Genomic DNA, 22,361 nt, shown 5'->3' on the forward strand with positions numbered 1-22,361 from the left:
TATTGCATTTGCGTGTACCATTTTACCTCATTTTCTTCTTTGATTTTGAAATCATGAGTTAGATTTGAACTGATATTGATATTATGCCTTTATGAATTAGTTTTGATATTAGGTTTTGTAAAATTGAAAACATTTGGGGATTTCAAATTAGGTCATTTAGGTTGATTTTTACACAGTGGGTTTTGGTTAATTTTAACTTGTACAAGTTAACTCAGATTGATTGGTTCTAAGTTTTGAAGAGATTTTACTACTGAGTTTGATCATGTTGTTTCTTCTTGTTTTATTTGTTTATGGTTTTGTGATTCTATGTGATTGAGAATGTAAGAACCATTTTATTTATACAATCGTTTTTTTTGAAGAATATCTTTATCTTCTATTATTGATTTAGATAATGATGATCTAAATGGAATTATATTACTAGGTTACTGGAAGATCTGGATTTGTAATAGGAGTTAAATTTAAAGCTTGATGTGTGTGTTCATTATCCCTTGCATATATTATTTTGTTTTTCAGATGTTTTCCTCTGCAAAATGATTTGTTGTTGTTGTGAGTGAAGCTTAGTTGGGATTGGGATGGTAGTCACAATGTATACTGATGCTATGGAGGTAGAGTCTCGTTTGTTAGTCATTTTTGTGGTGTGCAATTTCTTGTAGTCCAAAATAACGAACAATTTTGACAAGATAAAAGTAACAGTTAAGAGAATTTATTTTGCATTGGGTCTAAACTTAGCTTATAGACTGAAAATGATTGGAAATATGTCGACAATGTGATACTTGTACGTATGCATTGTGAGGAATCCAATGCTTTTTGGTTTGCAGCTGATTTATTGAGTAGAGTCATGACTTTGGAAGAATGGAGAATTAAACTTTTATTTTACTAATACCATTCTTTTATTTTCTTGGTGCTTTAAAATGATTGACCAAATCAATGTGTTTGCATGGGATGCCCCTTCATATTTGAGTTAGTTCAACCAGCATGTCTTCATGTTCATATTGTGCTGCTGTTTGTATTTTTGAATCTCTTTGGTGTTTAGTTACTTGCATATTTAGTTTATGAGAAATCAATATGCATGTAAGTAACTAATGGTGTTGTAATTTTTCTCAGATCCATTTCGCTGCAATTGTTTTAAAGAATCTAGTGAAGTATTGATGTCGTTCTCCGTCAAGTATGATCAGAAAAGTGGGTCTTTCCAGGCCAGTGACCTTGGTTGAATTACTAGACAGTTCTATGTAATCCATGGAACCATATCTACTCACAAGTACTCGAAGTTTTTATTTTAGCCATGTCTGAATATGATGATATTTACTATGTGTTAATATTATACTATTAGTACATATTTCAAATCTTTAGACCTTAAAAACTATGTGTGTAGCAGGTTGAATTTGTCAGTTTTGTGTTGCTGACATTTTTTATTGAAAATTTAAGTTGTGGATATGAGAAACAGACCAAAGTAAAATGCCGTTTATAAATCTGTCGGTTAATCAAAACCATCTGTTTTTTAACCAATCGAGTAGGAACCGAACAGAGTGAAACCGAATAGGTTTCATTGGTTTTTAATATTGAAAAACTGAGTACTTTGGTTATGCCAAAAACTATACCAAACCGAACCATGTGCGGCCTTAATCTTAGTACGGGCCTACGGGGAACCATTGTGTGTTAACATAACCGGATTCTATCACACAGAAAGGCCTGGGCACCACTCGGGCTATGATATCTAAGTCAAGTTCACAAGGAAAATCTATTTTTCGGGTTTTCCAGAAATAGGATATCTGCTGTAAAATTAGGGCTTTTCCTCGGAATGTGAGAGAGAGTGGCCGAGAGAGAAAGGGTTTTGATTCTCTTCCAAAGTTCAAATTCGTTGGATCATTTTCTCAAGATTTTGCGTCTCATCTCATAAAGGTTAGTTCAGTAGAAGTAATTTTTCTTTTTATCCTCAATCATGTTTTGCATCTATTTGGGTTTTGCCGTTTGATTCCGATAAGAGGATTTTTTTTTTTGAAGGTGGTTTGAAAAACTTGTTTTCGGAATGGAAAGAGAACCATCGCCGGATACCGATGATGATTTCGATGACATTTACAAGGAATATACTGGTCCACCTGGATCAAATACAGCAGCAGCAGCCACTGCGCAAGAGAAACCTAAAGTTCCCAAAAGGTCTCATACCTCCTCTGATGAAGAAGATGAAACTCGTGACCCTAATGCTGTACCTACTGATTTCACTAGTCGTGAAGCTAAAGTTTGGGAAGCTAAATCGAAAGCTACCGAACGAAATTGGAAGAAACGGAAAGAAGAAGAAATGATTTGCAAAATTTGTGGTGAATCTGGTCACTTTACCCAGGTATGCACAAGTACAACTAATTAAAACCCCGGCATGGTAAAATGATACCTTATCTTGCATACACTAGAAGCTGATTTAGAATTATTTTTACCGTGGCTTGACATGTTTTGTAGGGATGTCCATCTACGCTTGGAGCAAATCGAAAGACACAAGATTTCTTTGAAAGGGTTGCGGCCAGAGATAGCCAAGTACGAGCGCTCTTTACTGAAAAGGTAATTCAAAGGATTGAAAAGGATGTTGGGTGCAAAATTAAAATGGATGAGAAGTTTATAATAGTAAGTGGGAAAGATAGATTATGCCTGTCAAAAGGTGTGGATGCTGTACACAAAGTGAAGGAAGAGGGGAATGGTAATAGTAAAAATCAAAGAGGTTCGACTAGTTCACGAAGGAGCAGGTCAAGATCTCCTGCTGATGGAGGTCGTGCTGGTTCACGCACTGGGCGTTCTGAACCTCCAAGGTCATCTGGTCATAGTCCACGCAAAACAACACAGTTACCTCAAAAGTTTGGGAGACCAGAGAAGGTCGTAGAGGAACATATTCGCGAGGATGTGCAGAAGTTTTCTAGAGGTTCTCCACGAGGTAGGGACACCATAGAATTCGTGTATCCCGTCCTCACGAAGCTGGTAAACCATATATTTTGGAGTTTTTTTTTTCCTTGGAAAACCATGAAACTATTCTTTGGCTTTCAAATGAAACATTTAATGATAATTGTTGCTTATCATTTTTGTTTTGCAGCAAGAGGTAAGTTGAAGCATTATGTGTTCGATTGTGAAGTAACTTTCGGGAGTATTGTTGAATCAGTTGGACTAAATCCATAAAAAGAATTTTTTTTCTGAAAGCATAATTGGTACTAGTTTGCACTGGATAGTTCACAGTTTTAATATATAACATAGAATCTGTAATTAAAGCTTCACTCTAGGTTAGACATCTGAATATAAAATATGATACTGCTTAACACCTTTTTTGTTTTTGAAGCTTTTCGAAATGGGGTTAGAGGTCGTTCAAGTCATTCAAGATCTCCTGGACGGCCACCTTATGCAAACAATGCTGGCTCTAATCCGTATGATGATAGAGCTAGAGTTCGTTCAAGTCATTCGAGATCTCCTGGACGGCCACCTTACGCCAACAATGCTGCCTCCGCCCCTTATGGTGATGGAGCTAGAGTTCGTTCAACTCATTCAAGATCTCCTGGACAGCCAACTTTTGCCAGCAATGCTGCCTCTAATCCATATGATGGTCATACACATGTCATTGGCTCCAGTAGACCTGATGGGTGGAATATTGAGAAACGCGTACCAGAGGTGAATCCTGGTGGTGGGAGGTTTGAATTCCCTGCATATCCAAAAACACTGGAAGAACTAGAATTGGAATATAAGAGAGAGGCAATGGAACTTAGTAGAGCACGTGATAACGAAGAAGATGAAGAGAATTACAAGCATAGGGAGGTGTGCACTTCACCTTTGATTAGTAGTCCTGCCTCTTTTTTCTGTTTATCCTACACAGTTTTGACTGTTTATGCCTCCGGCCATTGGTTTGGACATGTTAGTTCTAATAAATCGCTTTTACTTGATTTGCAGCATATTCGGGAAATGAGAGAGAATTACATGAAGAAAATGGCTATTCAATGGGGGGTGCATGCAAAGCAGTGGGAAGAGTTCCTTCAACTTGATATCCAGAGGCGGGAGCAACAAGCAGCACGCCAGCTATCTTTGGCACAAGGATATAGTACTGGTGGTAGTGGTCGCTATGGTCGGCCTGGTTACCAAGACTATGACCTATCTGCAGGAGGCAATGCCCACTATGGTGGAGCCAGTTTACCTGCCGTGGCCATAAGGGATAAGTACCCATATCCAGTTGAAAGCTATACTCCGTCGAGAGCTCATGATGTGTACAGCAGTGGTGATTTTCAACGCCAAAGACATGAGGATTATGGAAAAACGTACAATCGGTACTGAAGCAAAATCCATGATATCGGTGAGTATCCTGTGAAAATTGGAAAACCACTTGAATCAACAAAATAGATGTTAGGAAGCAGTTTGTCGATTGCTGTTATTCGGTTTTCTGTAGGTTTTAAATATCTCCTATCTCTGGGTGAATAGCTTGCGACTGCTTGTGTTCATATTAATTTAGTCAGTGTTATACTGATCACTTTGATGTCTTTTTTTAGATGTTAATGGTGTTGACCTGAGATCTTTCAAGCTCATCAACTATTTTTGTTAGAACGACTACCATTTTGAATTGGCTAAACTACAGATTTTCTGCCTCCTTTCCTTGGTGAGAAAAGGGAAAATGCTGCCTTTCTCAACAAGATTTTCTGCCTCCTTTGCAGCCATCTTTCCTGTTTACAATTTTTTTTTCTCATAATTTTCACATGCAAAATCAATTTTTTTTTCTCATAATTTTCACATGCAAAATCACTTGGATGATTATAATAGCAGAGGGAGAGGAAAATGTGCATTGAGGAAAACAAAATGTCTGCATTGGCCATACAATTTCCACAAGGGCTCTTATGGGAAATTTTATATGCTGATTGATTTTTTTTTTGAAAGTAAGACTTATATTACTGAGCCACCGTTAATCTGCTAATTCAGACTCTTCTGAGACTAACTCATGTTGAGTTGCTCTTCCAATGGCTGAATTTGTTGGATTAACAATGGCAGAACAAGATACAAAGATATTGTCATTAGAGTTACATAATTCATAAGCTTTGACAATGTCAAAAGCTATTGTTGGAAATAAAAAACTAGGAGCTTGATCAGACCAAAAAAATGTATTTTTAGATCTTCTCCCTTCCTTTGCCAACAAGTCTGCTACCTTGTTAGCTCTTCTATCTACATACTGAAAACCTTTGAAAGAGACTAGGCTAGTTACTGCCACTTTAACTTCTTCTAAAACTGCTATGCATTGCCATTTCACTGAATTTGTCTTTCCTTGCAGATACAATATTGTAGCTTGATTATCTCATTCTATTATCAAGTTTTGAATATCGTGTCTGTTGGCCCATTGCGTTGCCTTGAGCAGAGCTACTGCTTCTGCCTCTTCCGCTGAGAAGGTCCTGCACCATCCATGTTCTGCTGCTGTAAAGGTTTCTATTGAGTTACGAATGACAAAACCAAAACCCGCATTAGTGATTTCAGAAAGCCAAGATGCATCACAGTTCAGTTTCAGAGTTTTTGCAGGTGGTAATTGCCAATAAATATTTCTGGGATGCTTAATGTTGTGCAATCTGTGATTAGTGTGTCGGTTATCTGGGTGCCAATAAGCAAAGTGACTAGATATAACAATTGCAAGTTGCTCAACAGTTCTAGTTTTGTTTTCAAAAACTCTCAAACAATGTTCTTTCCATATGAACCAACACTTAGTTGCTGCTAAAGCCATAGAAATTGAATCTAAGTTTCCTAATTGCCATTCGTTATAGTGTTCCAAAAAAGTTTTAACATTAGTAAAGTTTAGAGAAACTCCCTGAGAAGCCATTGGTGGTAAGCTCCAGACTTGCTTGGCATATGAACATTCAAAGAAAAAATGATATGTAGACTCTTCCGTATGCTGACATAAGACAAAAAGAATTTCCTCATCTGTGGCTGCTCCTAGTTTCATTTTTGTTGGCAAAGCATCCTGCAAGCACTTCCAAATGAAGAGCTTTATCCGTTGTGAAGTATCCATATATACTCCACAACCCTTTACAGAATCTTTTCGAAGCATGGGAAACTAGAAGGCTAGGGTTTATGAGTTTAGCGTACAAGGACTTGACAGAGAATTCACCATTCTTTGTTAAAGTCCATCGTAGTTTATCTTTTTTGAGGTTGCCATTCCTATCTCTGTACAGATTTATGTTAACTATTTCCTGAATAAAAGCATTATCGAATGTAGATAAGAAATGCAAGTTCCAATTTTTAGTATCTGAGTTAATTAATTCAGATACAAGTGTTATGTGTGTGTTTGACCTATGAGCTGAGTTAGCCAAATTTTCATTTCTGGTTGGAAGCCATCTATCTTCCCAGATGTTGATGTCAGTTCCATTCCCAACTTCCCAAATACTATGTTTTTTCATGCACTATTCCTTGCAGAATGCATTTCTAAATCCATGAAACGTGAGCTTTCTTTTTGGCGAGTAAAGCTCTTGATTTTTTGAAATATTTCCCTTTCAAAATCTGAGCGCATAAATCATTTGGGTGGCTGACTAACCTCTAAGATATTCTACTAATTAAAGCTTGGTTAACCTTGTTAGCTTCTTTAAAACCTAAACCACCCTGATCAATGGGTTTACACAAGAAGTCAAAAGCTTTTATGTAAATACCTTTCGAATTTGTATGTTTTCCCCACCAAAAGTCCTTTGCATATTATTGATTCTCTTAGTTATTTTTTTTGGTAGAACAAAACACCCCATACTAAAGATGGGCATGCTAGAAACCACTGATTTGTTCAAGACCAATTTACTTGGTTGTGAAAGAATTTTCCCAAGCCAGGCCTTGATTCTCTGTTCTATTTTTTCAATAATATTATCAAACACTTTCAACTTTGATCTATCTATGAAAAGAAGAACGCCTAAGTGAGTATCTTTTAGGTTTATCTTTTTTATTTTCATTAATCTGCAAATGATTCCTTGGTATTTATTATGCACTTTCTTGCTGAAAAAAAGGCCCGACTTTGTGAAATTTATCACTTGTCCTGATGCCTTGCTAAAGAGTTGTATAGTTTCTAGCAGATGATTGCAGCTAGTGAGATCTGCTTTTGTGAAAAGAAGCAGATCATCATCGAAAAAGAGGTGGGAAATGGGCGTAGCTCTAGGTGACTGATAGGTTTTAGAAATTCATACCTTCACCTTCACCTCATGGGTTGAAGCGACTCTGTTTAATACTAGCAAAGTCCAAAACAATTCTTTGCAGGGAAGGCCTGTAGACTTTTTAGAATTTTAGAACTTGTTCATTTAATTTCCTAAGTTTGACGGTTTGGGGAAATATAGTTTTGATATTTTCTTCTGTATTTTAGTTTTTTTGTTGTTGAAAAGATACATCAATAGCTTTTTTGACACTAAGATCTGTTGATGGAACTTGCCACCATTATCTAAAGATTACAATCTTTGAAGGACAGACTTAGTCAAGCAATATGCCACCTTATTACAATCTCTAAGGACATAAACACAAGATTAGTTACTATGATTATCACGCAGTTCAACACACTTATTTATCAAAGGAGAAGATTGCCAGCAGGGAAGCAAACCTTCATTTACAGATGATACAACATTTTTACAGTCAGACTCAAAGATTACTTTGTTCTAATTGTGTTGCATTGCCCACCGCATAGCTTCTATTAAAGTCCAACTTTCAGGCTGATTAACATAACTTACTCTTACAAGGACTCCTTTTTCTGCAACATATGACCTTGTAGAATTTCTAGTTAACATAGAAATACATGTCAAATGAAAAGGCTTATGAAAAGAAGCATCCACATTGATTTTTAAAGTGTCTGGTGGAGGTGGAGGTGGAGTCCAATGATGTTCATGCCCCACGGAATGACTAGTATGTCATGCACAAGTAGCATTAATTATGTCAGCCAAATACTTGAAAAGAGGCAGTAAAGCAGAGTTAGAGTTGACCGTTTCTTGTTGAAAATAAACGTAACACCTGTATTTCCAGATATGCCAAAGAGCAATCATTCCATGTAAAGAATGAGTTCTGAAGTAAAGTTGATTGAATCAGTTGTCCAAGTAGCAGTCCAGTCATGAAGAGTTGAAAATTATTGGATATAAGTAAAATGTAGAGGCAGAGAAGCTCTAAATATTGCTTTGGAAAATGGGCATGTAAATAACAAGTGATTGATATCTTTTATATGCTGAGTATTGCAGAGGACACAAATATTATCATTAGTAGTTTTAATGTGCAAATTTTCTTTAACATGTAGAGCATTATGTACAACTTTCCACATGAAGATCTGTAATTTGTATGGAATTTTCAACTTCCAGAATTTCAACCAGTAAGCAGTATTTAAAGCAGGTGGTGCTGATAGAAAATTAATATCATATAAATGGTGATAAGTTGAAACAATTGAGAATTGACCAGATGAAGTAATGGTGGGTTTGTTTGTGGAATTCACTGTTTCCAGGAATTTATAATCCTATGGGATTATAAATTCCGGGATTTATGTAAATCCCTTGTGTGTTTGGTAACTCGGTTAAAATTCTTAGAATTCATATAGTTCTCTTGTTTTAAAGTTTATGTACCATTTGGCATTACCCTGAAATCTTAAAATTGCATCTATATGAGACTTATAAGAAAAAAAAAAGTGGGTCCATAAATCCCTTGATAACTTTCCGAGCAAATCTTACGGGAGAGAGGTCGGACTCCATATGGAGGATTTTCTGGAAAAGTGATTCCTGTAGAAAACGTGATTCCAAGGATTTGGATAACCAAACGTACCGAGAGAAACGTAATTCCACCAAATCCCCTGGACCCATAAATCCCACCTTTAAAATTCTACATCCAAACCCACTATAAGAGGCCATATCAATTTATCCTGAGATTGCAGATTCAAAGGGATATTTAAGATAGAGTGCACCTGTGTTGGAGTGAACAACTGGTAAAGAAGATAAATATTCCATTGTGATATGTCTGAATCGATAAGTTGTGAAACCCATTGAATATTAGAGGTACTGAGATCATCCCAAGAACATAAAGCCGAAGATTCACTTGGAATCTAATTATGCTTCCATATGTTTATTTGTTGTGTTATCACTAACCTGCCATTTACTGAATTTTTGAACAATCTGTATACCATGAACAACACTTTGCCAAACCCAGCTTGAGTTGTAATTATCAGGAGGAAGTTCATATTTAAGATCATGAATAGGGAAAATATTTAGACTTCAATAATTTCACATATGAATCACCTGGATTACGAATATGTTCCATGCTAGTTTGATTAATATAGCAGAGTTATAATGATGAAGTTGTTTTAAGCCTAAACCTCCTAATCTTTTCGGAAAATTCATATTAGACCCAGATATAAAGCGCCAATTCCTATGGGAAAATGAACTGTTCCACCAGTAATTCCTATGGATTTGATCCATATGATGTATAATAGTGTCAGGTAACTTCAGAACTTGCATATGATACATGACCATTGTGCTAAGAAAAAAATTAGTTGAGTTGTGTTACCGGCTTGATTGATAATTTTACTAATCCAACCTTGAAGTCCCGCATACATGTGCTCCAGAACAGGCTGAGAATTTTCTGTTCTTGATCGATGCAAGAGTAAAGGTATACTTGAGTACTGTTCACCAAGACCCATAATCTTCATATGAAGAATGTTAGTAAAATGATTTCGAAGAGAAAGGTAAACATTCTTACTGAAGAAAATAATGGATTTTACAGATTTACTACCTGTTCAAAAGCATTACCAAATTGATCCAAAATATGTTGTAAATTTATGAGATAAGACGGAGATGCTTCTAGAAATAATAAGAAATCATTCGCGAAGAAAAGATGACTCACCTCTGGGTTGGGTTTTGCCACTTTGATTTCTTTTAAATTTCCTTGTAAAATTTGTGATTGAATAATTGTTGAGAATGCTTCTATAATGATAAGAAATAAATAGGATGATAGTGGATTACCTTATCGAATTTCACGTGAATGAGTAAAGGAAGCAGATGGTCTCTCATTGACGAGAAGTGTATGCTTGTAGTAGTAATACATTATCGAACTAGATGAATCCAGTCTTGATGAAATCCAAGTTGCAGAAGAATATTAAAATGAAAGGGTCATTCTAGTCTGTCGAAGGCTTTCGACATGTCTAATTTGAGGCCAATATAAGAAACTTTTTTTTCTTCATAGTATGAATGAGCTCATGTGCAATTATAACATTGTATTGAATGTGTCTGCCAGGTACATATGCAAATTGTGTAGGTGAAATGAGGTTGTTGAGTTAAAGGTTTCAATTTGTTAAAGATGATTGTTGAAAATAATCTTATAACTAACATTAATAAGATAATAGGTCGATATCATTGGGTGTTCGTGGATGTAATATTTTAGGTATAAGAACTTGAAAAGTATGATTTATATCTCTAAGCATAAACTTATGAGAAAAGAAATGTTGAACCATTGAGGTTACCTCTTTACCTACAGTAGACCAACATTGTTGATAAAAAACTGCTTGGAATCCATCTAGTCCCAGTGAAGCCCATGGCCTGGTTTGGAAAATTACTTCTTTTATTTCTTGTTCAGAAGGAATTTGAAGAAGTGCGTTATTATCTGCATCTTTAACACAATTATGAAATTGTGATAAAGTAGAAGTATCAGTGGCTGGATTTGTAGTTGTTGAAATAGCTAAGAAGTGTTATAGTAGAGTATTCTCAATCTCATCTACAGAATCATGCCAAATACCAAAGGAATCCTGAACTCAATCTATATGATTTGTTTTCTTGTTGTAATTTGCAGTAGCATGAACGAAAGATGTATTCCTATCTGCGTCATAAGCATGTGCAATAACTTTTTAGATATAGAAATCTTTCTGAATTGACAACCTGCTCTCAAGAGAGTGAGTGAGGTTAATAATTATAGGATGACAAATGGGCATATTTAAGCTAGTAAAATGATGTATCTCTTGATGTTTTGACCGAACTGTAGATTCAATATTGCAAAAAGACAGTTTTTTCGAAAGCTGAAGTCTTTGTCTAGTGTACTTCAGTTTAGAATTAAACTGATAAGAAGGAGAATCTAAATTTTTTGAGTCCAACTATCATTAATAGTATCAGTACAAAAAACTTGAGAAAACCAACATCTGTAGAGACGAAACGGAATATTTCTTGGCCCAAAATCTCGACAAGTAGATAACAAAATTGGCGAATGATCTGAAGCAACATGTGGAATACGTTGAAAAGAAGTTTTATTATAACTAACTAAATCCCTGTCAAGTCTAACAGCAGTATGAGCATTATCAGTTCTTTGATTAGACCAAGTTGTTGGCGAGCTCTAAAACCCTAAATTAATTAAACCTAGTTGTTGAATAATAGGTCTAACTAATCCAGAGTGTTGATGATATGGAGTATGTGAACTATGTAATTCTGAAGCATTCATTGTGAAGTTAAGATCTCCAATTAAAACCCACGACAAATCTACAAGAGGATGCATTTCTAACAAATATTGCCATTGTTCTTGATTTTCAGCAGAATCATAATCTCCATACATACAACTCAGTAAAATGTCAGGATGATGATAATAAGTATGCAAAATGGCATGTATGTTATGTCTAGTTGTATGCATAATTTGAAGGCCAACACTAAATTTCCAAGCTATAGATATCCACTAGACAAACCAACAAAAGAGGCAATCTAAAAATCAGGATATTTAAATTGTTGTAAATAAAAGTGCATCATAGACTCTTGAGTTTTAGATTCTGATATAAAGAAAATATCAGTGTTATATTTAGTAATACAAAAATGAAGATAGTCACGAGTAGAAGGGTTTCCAAAACCCTGACAATTCCAAGAAAGAATTTTCATGAAAAGAAAAATTAAGAAAATATAATAAAATTAAAATCCAGTTGAAATCTAGAGTAAAAATAGTAGGCAATACCTGCTGATCAGCATCAGTGAGATTACAATTATAAAATCGAGTCCTAGCAGCAATGTTTGAATATGTTGGCTCAAAATTAACATTGGTTTGAGCTGTCCAATACCGGTTTCCCCAGATTGGCTCAGTAAATAATTGAACTTCAGGTTGATGGCTTGTAGAAGCTTTTGCAGTTACATTTGGATTATTACTTGTAGAAGCATGGTTGCTAGTGGCTGCCTGGTCTGAGTCATTATCAGATAGATCAACAACACTCATATTTATGCATCTTTTACGACGAGTGAAAGTACGACAACCAACTCCAGAATTAGAACTTGTTGGAACTAATGCAGAATGAGGCTTAGGCATAACTCTGTTAGCTGGTGCAATTGAGGAGCCATACGAAGAATCTGTAGCAGTCTAGTAAGATATAGCATTTTATCTAAAGGACAAAGTTGAGCAGAAGTTGGTTCTTGTAAGTAAGATCTTGCGATTACCATGTTGCATAAACAAGCTAGCTAGTTCTTTATAATGTAATTATGGTAAAATATATGGCTCTAAAGCAAGATCAAAGTTCCTCACAGTTCTTCTCATGTTAAGTTTCCGAGTCTTTCTATCTCCAAAAAGTCTAGTATTATGATCTGTAACCTTTCATTCATCACATAACTTATATGGTTGCTTTTCAAAATGGAATCGAACCCATCTTGTAACTCCTACAACATTAGCAACATGAATTCCTTTTATCATGGGGGTTGTATTTTCATCATAACTAAAGCTCTGAATTTGTTTGAGTTAATGGGATGAATACCATCAGGTTCTACTAAAATAATTTCTCCAACTATAATATCAAAATGATGAAGTATTTCTGGGTAAGTAAATTCATGGAGGAGATATCACACAGGAGGTCTGGGGATTAGGTTTCCCAGTTGCTAGAGTTCTTCCTTATATAGTCTTCAAGTCGGGGTTTGCAATCAATGTTACCTTGGTAACAAAGCATTCGATATTCACGGTTAGATGAAAACCTGATTAGACTCAAACTAATATATTTCAACCGTCAGATCGAACTTAGCTTGTTACACATAAATGAAAAGTGACTTCATTTAGATATGGGTAACCGTACCTAAATGTGTACACCTTGCTGGCTCAGCAATAGTTATTCGAAGTTATCCATATGAACACTTTCATATCAACCTTGTACATCTTAACACAACTAGTTAAAATGACTCAAATAAAACTAGTTCTAGAGTTGTTCAATTGTTTATGTTCTCATAGAAGTATACAAGACACAATTGAAGCAAAATCGATTTTTATTCACCTGAATCAGTTCATGAATATTATAGCCACGGTTTGCAAAAGATTGCATTCCTTAATTTATAAATGTATTAGTTCATGAACAAACCGATTTTAGAACATAACCTACTCAAGTATGCAAATGCGTATGCATAGCTAAGTGGTCGGACTTGGTCTGGGTTTGCCAGTATGCGAACGGGTATGTATACTGTCGTACACCACCAAACGCAGTTGAATTCCCGGACTTGAACTTACGTCGGTATGCATACTAAGTTCGCGGACTTTCAACTAACCAACCAGTACGCATACATGTATGCATACTATGGTTCCCAGACTTGGAATAACTCGCAACAATTAGCATACAAGTACGCATTCTGTGTTATACCTAATCATGGTTAATTGTTGTAAACTCCCATTTCAATCATTGAAACATTCTTAGAAGACGATAATAGTTGTCTCACACAAACTATTAGATTCAAAGCAATTTTCAAGTGATCGAATGATCAATAAAAAGGATTCTGAGTCTACATCGAATGACTGTCTAACACAAATCATGTAAGATGTTACCAAAAGATTTTCACATATCATCTTTTGACTTTCGTCAAGAATATAAGATGATCTTGGTTAAAGCGGAAGCTTACCAACACACATTTCGAGAAATATGTAAGCGAGTTAAACTCAGCTCGAAATATCAAATGTGCATAATCGAAGTCTACATAACTATACAACTTTTTTCTCAAATAAGAGATAGAGTAGAAATAGATTTTTGAGTGATAGATGAGTTCAAGTCTCCAGATACCTTTTATTGATGAAGTTCCACAAGATCCCCTTATTAGTTCTTCATCCTCGACCGATGAATACCGTGAAGTCTAAAGCTCCACTACAGTTTCGATCCTAATCCGAGACTTAGGTATAAGTAGACTAGAAATCAAGACTTATAGTTTTGGAAACTAAACTTGACAAACAAGCTTGAGATAGCAACGCTTGCGAGTTCGAACGAGCAGTGCTCTAACAATCTCCCCCTTTGTCAATTTTAATGACAAAACTATCAATACATATGGATTAAAAAATAAATAGACTTTGTAACTTCTCATCCAAATGCTTGATTTCCTTGGTTTGTCAACATTACTCAAAATCTTCGTCACTTCCAAGTACTCCAGTGATTCTGAACGTGTTCAACTCATCATAGTTGTTGAAGATCCATAGCTGAGAAAACAGTAGCTCTCAATCATTGTTATACAATGTCATAATATTATATTACACAACATCAAAGTCCAATTACATCAAAACTTTGGCAACAATACTATGGTGATATATATCACTCCCCCTTAGTCAATACTTCTTCTTACAATGAAAACCTCTCCCCCTTACGTAATGATCCATAAACCATATGTATTTGTAGTGTGAACTACACAATAATTCTCCCCCTTTTTGTCAATATAAACTGGCAAATGTATGAAAACTAACAGGATCGTAAAAAACTTTTCATAGAGATACTTCATGACCAAAAGAGAACATATCAACTTTGTTTCGATGATTTCACATAGTCGAAACTTAGTGTATTCATCAAGATGTTTATAAAGATACAAGATAACTCATACAATATTCCACAGCCGCACTCCTCCATAAAATGTCATTCCCGAGAGAACAACAAGATCAACTTTACTTTTACAAGGAAAGAAGGATTTCTTTGGACATTAATAAATCACATGAACCATGAATTTGTATCCAGAAAACTCGATTAAATTAACCATAAGAGAACCATGATTAATTTAATCAGAAATGTTCAACATAAGAGAACTTACGGAGCCGCACAATACTTTCACATAGAAGTGGATCAGGGAAAGATCAGTACTGCGAATATTCAAAGATTCATTTTATTTTATTTTCATCAATATTTGCATAATGATATCATAGACTTAATCTTTGTTGCCAAAAGTTCATTCTATTTTCTATTGATATTTGCATAAAGATAAATAATAGACTTAACTTTTGATATATATTCAGCCAAACTTCTCATGGATTTAACACATTTAGCAGTGTAATTGAAAGATAAAATAGTTCAAGGCTAAAATATCATTAAAACTATTACAACCATTAAAAAAATAACAGTTTTAATAAGTTCAACAGAAATAACATAAGAAAGAGTTTGAACTAGACATAACAATATGAAGAAAAAGACACTAATCCAGATTGCAATAAAAATCCTCAACAATCTTAGATATTGGTTCATCTAAGTGTGGATGAACCGTCACAGCATGAGCCAACTGTCTTTCAAAGTACTCATTCCTTTGAAGAAGAAGAAGAACTTCAGGATTGGCAGGTTTCTTCATTTTTTTAATGTCTGTCTGGCTCAAGAAAGATGGAGTACCAACAAAAGTTCCAAGCTGAGTAATATTAAATTGACTACAGATTCGGCTGATGAGGCATGGAAAACCAGGTTTTTTCTTTTGTGAAACCATGTGAATCATTTGACGAACAATTAATCCACATAAATCAACCTCTTCACCAAAAATAAGATGGTAAACCAACTCAGCCAGAGTTCTGCTCCAGATATTTTTGGCGAGCGTACTGGGAATTAAGTTAGCCACAACCAGCTTACCAAAAATCTTCAAATGCAAGCTTTTCTCCACAGGGAGTTTGCTTTCTATCCATGGCACATTCTTTCCTAGGAGCAGTACAGACAACTGATTCTTATTTGGTCTTAGACTTTTGGTTGAGGAACGGTAATATAATGATGTAAAGGAAAATATAATAACTCATCTATAACACCACGGTTAACCCAAACAATGTTCCTTTGACCATAGTCCTGAAACAACAGTTGGTATTATTGGGTGCACGAAGATTAGCATAAAATTCACAGGTCATCTCAAGATACGATTCTCCCAAACCCTTATGAATATCACCCCACTCAAACTGGTTCATGAACATGTGAAAATCTGGTTCCTGAACCGATCGATCATATGCCCTTTCCATGACAAAATGACCACTATAGAGTTTATTATATTTGTCCCTGGCTGAAATGTTGACAAAACTAATTCGACGACTAGCATCAAAGTATGGTTGTTGAACGTCTACACCAAAACTATCATCAACAAATCCATCATCACTATCAACCAACCTCCTATTTGAATTGGTATTAGTACCCTAACTCTCACCACGATCCAATCTTTTCCTAGGAGCCATAGAAACTAAAGAATGATGAAGAACTTACCAAGTATTGAACTGTCGTTAATAGTGAAGCTCCAGAACCATAGAATTTGAAGAATTAAGGACAAGCCTATCGAATGATTTGTTGTTGCCAACACAAGGGTACAAAGAACACCCAAAAATATTGAGGTTATATTGATTGAGAGTTTACGAACTCTTGGTGTTTTTTTTTCGTACTCGAACTGTAGGGAAGAAGGGGTGAAAAGAACGAAGTGAGTTCTTCCTCTTTTATATGTCACATGGTGGTATATGAACCGTCAAAACATGTTCAGGAACACGGTTCAAACATGTAATGGTTACGAGACCAGGGTACGTGAACCATACGTGTGCGACAAGGACTCGTTTGTTTGTGAAACATCATATTTTTATTAAATAAACTATGAAAAGGAGAATTGGAGCAGAGCTCAACAATCCTTTAACGAGCAACTCATTATGAACAAAAGAGAAAAACAGCCTTGTGCACCAAGATATCAAGAGAGAGTTTCTTTCCAACAACTCTTACAACTTCTAGTATTGAGAGAAACCCAAAGGACTGCTTTTACAAGTTTTTCAAAGAACTTAAAAAGAGCACAAGATAATTTGTGTTCCTGATTTCTTCTTTTACAACTTATAACACACAATCTCTGCAGATAATGTTCAGTACTGCACAGGGAAACTCTTTTGATAAAAAGATATATCCTGACATTCTCACAAAAGAGGGCAATACCATTATCTTGAGAAGATGTATTAGGGTTTGACTGATGAACATAGTCAAATTCAGAGATGAAACTGGCTTATAGATGAGGTTTAGATACTTCTTGTATTATATCCAGTTTGTCTGGGACACAGGAAGGAGAGGGATTACCCTTACTGATAAGAAGATCAAAATCAACCTTAACATGAAAATTATTCATCATAACTTGATTTATCCTATCAAGAGATTCTTGCAACATCAAGAGATAAGCTCTCAAGCCTTTTTTCAATCCCTGAAAACACTTATAGAGATTTTAAACCTGGTGGAGGTTTAGATACAATTTCTTCTACAAATTTTATTAAACCAGTCATGGATGAGAATTCTGGAATCCTTGGATCTGATGGTGAAAAGACGAGGGTACCCAAATACACCACAATCTTTTATTTTGATCACAACCTATACAATACCCACTATGTATAAACCTCTTGGAGATACAATCACTCAAGAAATATTTCAACACAATGTCCACTTGATATAGGGTTAGTCCGAACTGGCCTAACTCGTGAATTAAATATCAAAGGCAAGTAGAGAAAACCAATACACTTTGTGTGGTTGTCTATGGATATGGAATCGAGACAATACAACAACAAAGTGATCACTTGATAAAAGGTACGGAAATAACCGAAACCAATGGGATCAATATCAAGTGCCATGTTAACGTACAAAGTGCAATTTATTTTAATTATAATACGGAAACTAAAAGTAAATGGCACAACAAGATTTTGTTAACGAGGAAACCGCAAATGCAGAAAAACCCCGGGACCTTGTCCAGAATTGAATACTCTCAGGATTAAGCCGCTATACAAAATCTAAACCAACTTCGTATAGTTGAGACCAAGCAACTAAACCTATAGTTCACCTAGTTCTCTCAGTATCCCTGCGCCTCCAACTTGTAATAAGTCACGCACTTGGAACAATTCCTTTGGTTCGTATTAAAAACAGTAAAGGAACAACAAATATGATCGGTAACAACTCTTTTCAACCAACGTGATATGAGTTTGACAAAAGGCTCTTCCGTTTATCCCAATAAACTCCTTTGTCGGGTCCTTAGATCAATCTCTTCAACAACTACCAAAGTAATTGTTAAGATAATGCAATCAATATTTTGAATCACAAAGAATTGTATTGATGCCGATTTACTCAACTAATCAATCCAATCTATCACAAAGATAAACCGATTATAGTTGGATCCATTTCCAGCAGAATCAATTTTTCTGCACACCAAAGATTATGAACCCAAATCAGAAATCTTCTTAGATCTTCAATAAGCACCTGCACACAATCAACTAGAATCTCTTGTGATCAATCACACACAGAACGAAGTCTGTTAACAATGGATTATCATAAGACATCTTTAGATCTACAAACAATTCTAAAGATCCCCGTCGACACTTCGATCTAGTTTGAGTGAATCTTATATCAGAAGAGAAGATTCTCAAGCATAAACAAACTAGGTGCAATCAAAGTTCAACAACCGTTAGTCAATCAAATCAATCAAAACTAATAATAAACGATAATTATCTAGTTTCCTACCAACGGTACTCGTAGAGCTTCTCAATCCCAAAGAAGTCTTTAAAACGAGCGGTCGTAAGAGATTTCGCCTAATTAGGGTACTTTTCTCTCTGAATAGACGGTTCCACCAGTAACAACACAACTAGGTAGTTTTGCTGGCTCTGAGGATTAGTTTGCTTGAAATGAAAACTTCAGTATTTATAGACAAGGAAATTTGGACACCAAGGAATTTCCAAAACCGAATATTCTCAAAGATATGCAATAAGGGAAAAAACGATTTTCATAATTCCTAGAAATGCTTTGTCCAAATATTGACCGAAATCTCAGTAGAAAATCTCCAACTAGTAAATGCACATTACTAATTTTTATTTTCTAAAGATATGCATTTTAATTGCTGGAAATTAAAAGCATATAAAACTAAAAACCTTAATTAAAAGATTCTCAATGTTTTTCGATCCGGGATTCTCCTTTAGCTATTAAGGAATATCTTTGAACAGTAAAAGATAAGAGTTACTGCACATGTTCAAAGTATGTCAACATCTTTACTTTGTAAATCCTTTTTCATTTTTACAATCTTGGAACCGATATGCCACACTTCCAAACAAGTTTAGAATTGGTTCATCTGACTTCTAAGAACTATGTGATTGATTATCCTATCAAATCACCATTAATGGGTTTCACGGTTTTACCTCAACATAAAGTTTCAGTTCTACCTCCAAGTGGGTACTAGGATTGGTTACACTAGTACTAGTTACCATAAAATGGCTAACTAAGTACTAGGATCAGTTACCACTTCTTATGGTAAAACTTGTGATTGGTTGACCGAGTTATAGAATCGGTTACACCAACTTACTAAAACTTGTTAAACCTCTTACAAGGATCGATCACACTCTCTTGTGGTCGGTCACACCTCTTACTAGGATCGGTTACCCAATGACTAGTATTTACACCAATTTCAAGATATCGATCTTACCATCTCAGGCCTTGTGAATAGTCATACCAATACAAAAGTCAGGCCTTGTGAATAGTTTTACCAAGATACATAAACAAGTTATGAGCGGTTATACTAAACACACATATTGGTAATTCAAAAGATTTGCAATGAATAACAATACCAATAAGCCTAGCGACTTCCCTTTCGATTCACAAAACAAGTTTATGAATTTACTTCCTTTAAAAGAATGTAAAACATTGTTTCCTAGGAATAAATATTCACCCATACCCATACATAATCACAATAGCATTCATACGATTATGTCGATGCCTTATATACGAAGTTCAAAAGATAGACGTTATACTTCGTAATGTAATTCCTTAATACTATGTCTAAATAGAGTATAATATTCACAGCTTCACAGTTATGTTTTCAATATGCACGACTTGAAAGATAAGCTAGGAATGAAACAGTTCAAGTCAAATATTACTAACCTCAAGAGGAAGGATGATGTCGTTGTAGCTCTTTACTTCTTCACATTCTTCAAGTCTTCACGTAATACTTGTAAGTCTCATATCCTAGTAACTTTCTAGCTAACCTATCGAAGTTGACTCTAGCATATAATCAAGCGACTCTTTAAATGAGTTTTGGTTCACTAAAATATGACAACCAAACTTTACATACCAACGCTTGTTGGGTTCAACCGAGCTATGCTCTAACAGGTAGTGCATTTATTGAGATATTATTACTGTCCATATAGTCAGATCGCTACAAACATAGACTTATGAGGTCTTAAACGTGTTTCCATACTCTGATACCAATTGAAAAAGCGGGGGTCTAACAACCTCACCCAATATTTCGTTTAGGCAATCTGTATGGAAAAACTCCAATATAATTCTAAGAGAATCAACTAGACAGTCATACTCAATCAGTGGAAATATATCCAAGAGTTGTATCTCTATTTCACAATATAATCAGCAAATCAAACATATAGAAATCCACGAGCCTGATTATTATGTGAAACAACTTGAATGGTACCAATGACTAATGTTCAAGAGTCAATCAATTTATATCAACAACCAAAGGTTGGATTATCTAATTGATTGAACTATGGACAACCTGTGATATTTCAATTACATAAAAAATGTAATGCCAAAAAGAAATAACAGAGACACCAGGAGTTTTGTTAATGAGAGGAAACCGCAAATGCAGAAAAACTCCGGGACCTAGTCCAGATTTGAGCACCACACTGTATTAAGCTGCTACAGGCTCTAGCCTACTACAAGTTAACTTCAGACTGGAATGTAGTTGAGCCTTAACCAATCTCACACTGATTAAGGTACAATCGCGTTCCTTACGCCTCTGAATCCTAGCAGGACTCTGCGCACTTGATTCCCTTAGTTGATCTCACCCACAACTAAGAGTTTCTACGACCCAAAGTCGAACACTTGATAAACCAATCTGTCTCACATAGAAAGGTCTTTTGAATAGATAAATCTGTCTCCCAAAGAAATACCTATGTTTTGTTCAATCAAGGTGAACAGGAACCAATTGATACATCACACTTATATTTCCGAAAAACAACCTAGTAATATCAATAACCTGACAATAATCTTAATCGTATGGTAGCGAAACAAGATATTGTGGAATCAAAAACGATGAGACGAAAATGTTTGTGACTACTTTTTATCTTTCCTATCAGAGATTAAGTCTCGAGAAAATCTTAGAGAAGATAGTACTCAATACGAAAGAATACAGCAAGATCAGAACATGCAACTACAGAGAAAATAGTTGGGTCTGGCTTCACAATCCCAATGAAGTCTTTAAATCGTTAACCTATCATAGTTTTACGAAAAACCAAGGTTAAAGGAGAATCTACTATAGTCGCAACTAGTATCACACAAGAGGTGTGGGGATTAGGTTTCCCAGTTGCTAGAGTTATCCCTTATATAGTCTTCAAATCAGGGTTTGCAATCAATGTTACATTGGTAACAAAGAATTCAATATTCACGGTTAGATGAAAACCTGATTAGACTCAAACTAATATATTTCAACCGTCAGATCGAACTTAGCTTGTTACACACAAATGAAAAGTGACTTCGTTAGATATGGGTAACCATACCTAAATGTGTACACCTTGTTAGCTGAACAATAGTTAACCGAAGTTAGCCATATTAACACTTCATATCAACCTTGTTCATCTTAACACAACTAGTTCAAATGACTCAAATGAAACTAGTTCCAGAGTTGTTCAATTGTTCATATTCTCATAGAAGTATACAAGACACAATTGAAGCAAAATCGATTTTGATTCACTTGAATCAGTTCACGAATATTATATCCACGGTTTGCAAAAGATTGCATTCCTTAATTTATAAATGTATTAATTCATGAAAAAACCGATTTTAGAACATAACCTACTCAAGTATGCAAATGTGTATGCATAGCTAAGTAGCCAGACTTGATCTGGGTTTGCCAGTATGCGAATAGATATGCATACTGTCGTACACCACCAAACTCAGTTGAATTCCCGGACTTGAACTTACTTCGGTACGCATACGGGTATGCAAACTAAGTTCTCGGACTTTCAACTAACCAACCAGTACGCATACGGGTATGTATACTATGGTTCCCAGACTTGGAATAACTTGCAACAGTTAGCATACAAATACGCATACTGTGCTATATCCAATCATGGTTAATTATTTTAAACTCCCATTTCAATCATTGAAACATTCTTAGAAGACGACAATAGCTGTCTCACACAAACTATTAGCTTCAAAGCAATTTTCAAGTGAT

The 22,361-nt window shown here is 35.3% G+C and overlaps 1 protein-coding gene across 3 annotated transcripts; it reads left to right on the forward strand.

The window, feature by feature from the left end:
• Positions 1-1,746: 1,746 nt before the first annotated feature.
• On the forward strand, positions 1,747-5,640 carry LOC113346943. 3 transcript variants are annotated; one of them, XM_026590498.1, is made up of 7 exons: positions 1,747-1,899; positions 2,002-2,338; positions 2,452-2,917; positions 3,074-3,079; positions 3,314-3,783; positions 3,916-4,312; positions 5,276-5,640. In XM_026590498.1, exons 2-6 carry the CDS (start codon positions 2,027-2,029, stop codon positions 4,291-4,293), a joined length of 1,632 nt encoding a protein of 543 aa, XP_026446283.1. In that variant the 5' UTR covers positions 1,747-1,899; positions 2,002-2,026; the 3' UTR covers positions 4,294-4,312; positions 5,276-5,640. The 3 variants fall into 3 exon arrangements, with proteins under 3 accessions (XP_026446283.1, XP_026446281.1, XP_026446284.1); XM_026590496.1 differs by lacking the exon at positions 5,276-5,640 and having other exon boundaries at positions 3,916-4,567; XM_026590499.1 differs by lacking the exons at positions 3,074-3,079; positions 5,276-5,640 and having other exon boundaries at positions 3,916-4,567.
• The last annotated feature ends 16,721 nt before the right edge of the window (positions 5,641-22,361 follow it).

Source organism: Papaver somniferum, chromosome 2 (assembly GCF_003573695.1).
Source record: "Papaver somniferum cultivar HN1 chromosome 2, ASM357369v1, whole genome shotgun sequence".
Classification (NCBI taxonomy): domain Eukaryota; kingdom Viridiplantae; phylum Streptophyta; class Magnoliopsida; order Ranunculales; family Papaveraceae; genus Papaver; species Papaver somniferum.

What these genes read in the sequence shown, in the direction of transcription:
- LOC113346943 (XM_026590498.1), top strand. Translation starts at nt 2,027, where the DNA reads ATGGAAAGAGAACCATCGCCGGATACCGATGATGATTTCGATGACATT. An exon ending in AATCTGGTCACTTTACCCAG is followed by an intron (nt 2,339 to 2,451) that starts GTATGCACAAGT and finishes CATGTTTTGTAG; the next exon opens with GGATGTCCATCTACGCTTGG. An exon ending in AGAATTACAAGCATAGGGAG is followed by an intron (nt 3,784 to 3,915) that starts GTGTGCACTTCA and finishes CTTGATTTGCAG; the next exon opens with CATATTCGGGAAATGAGAGA.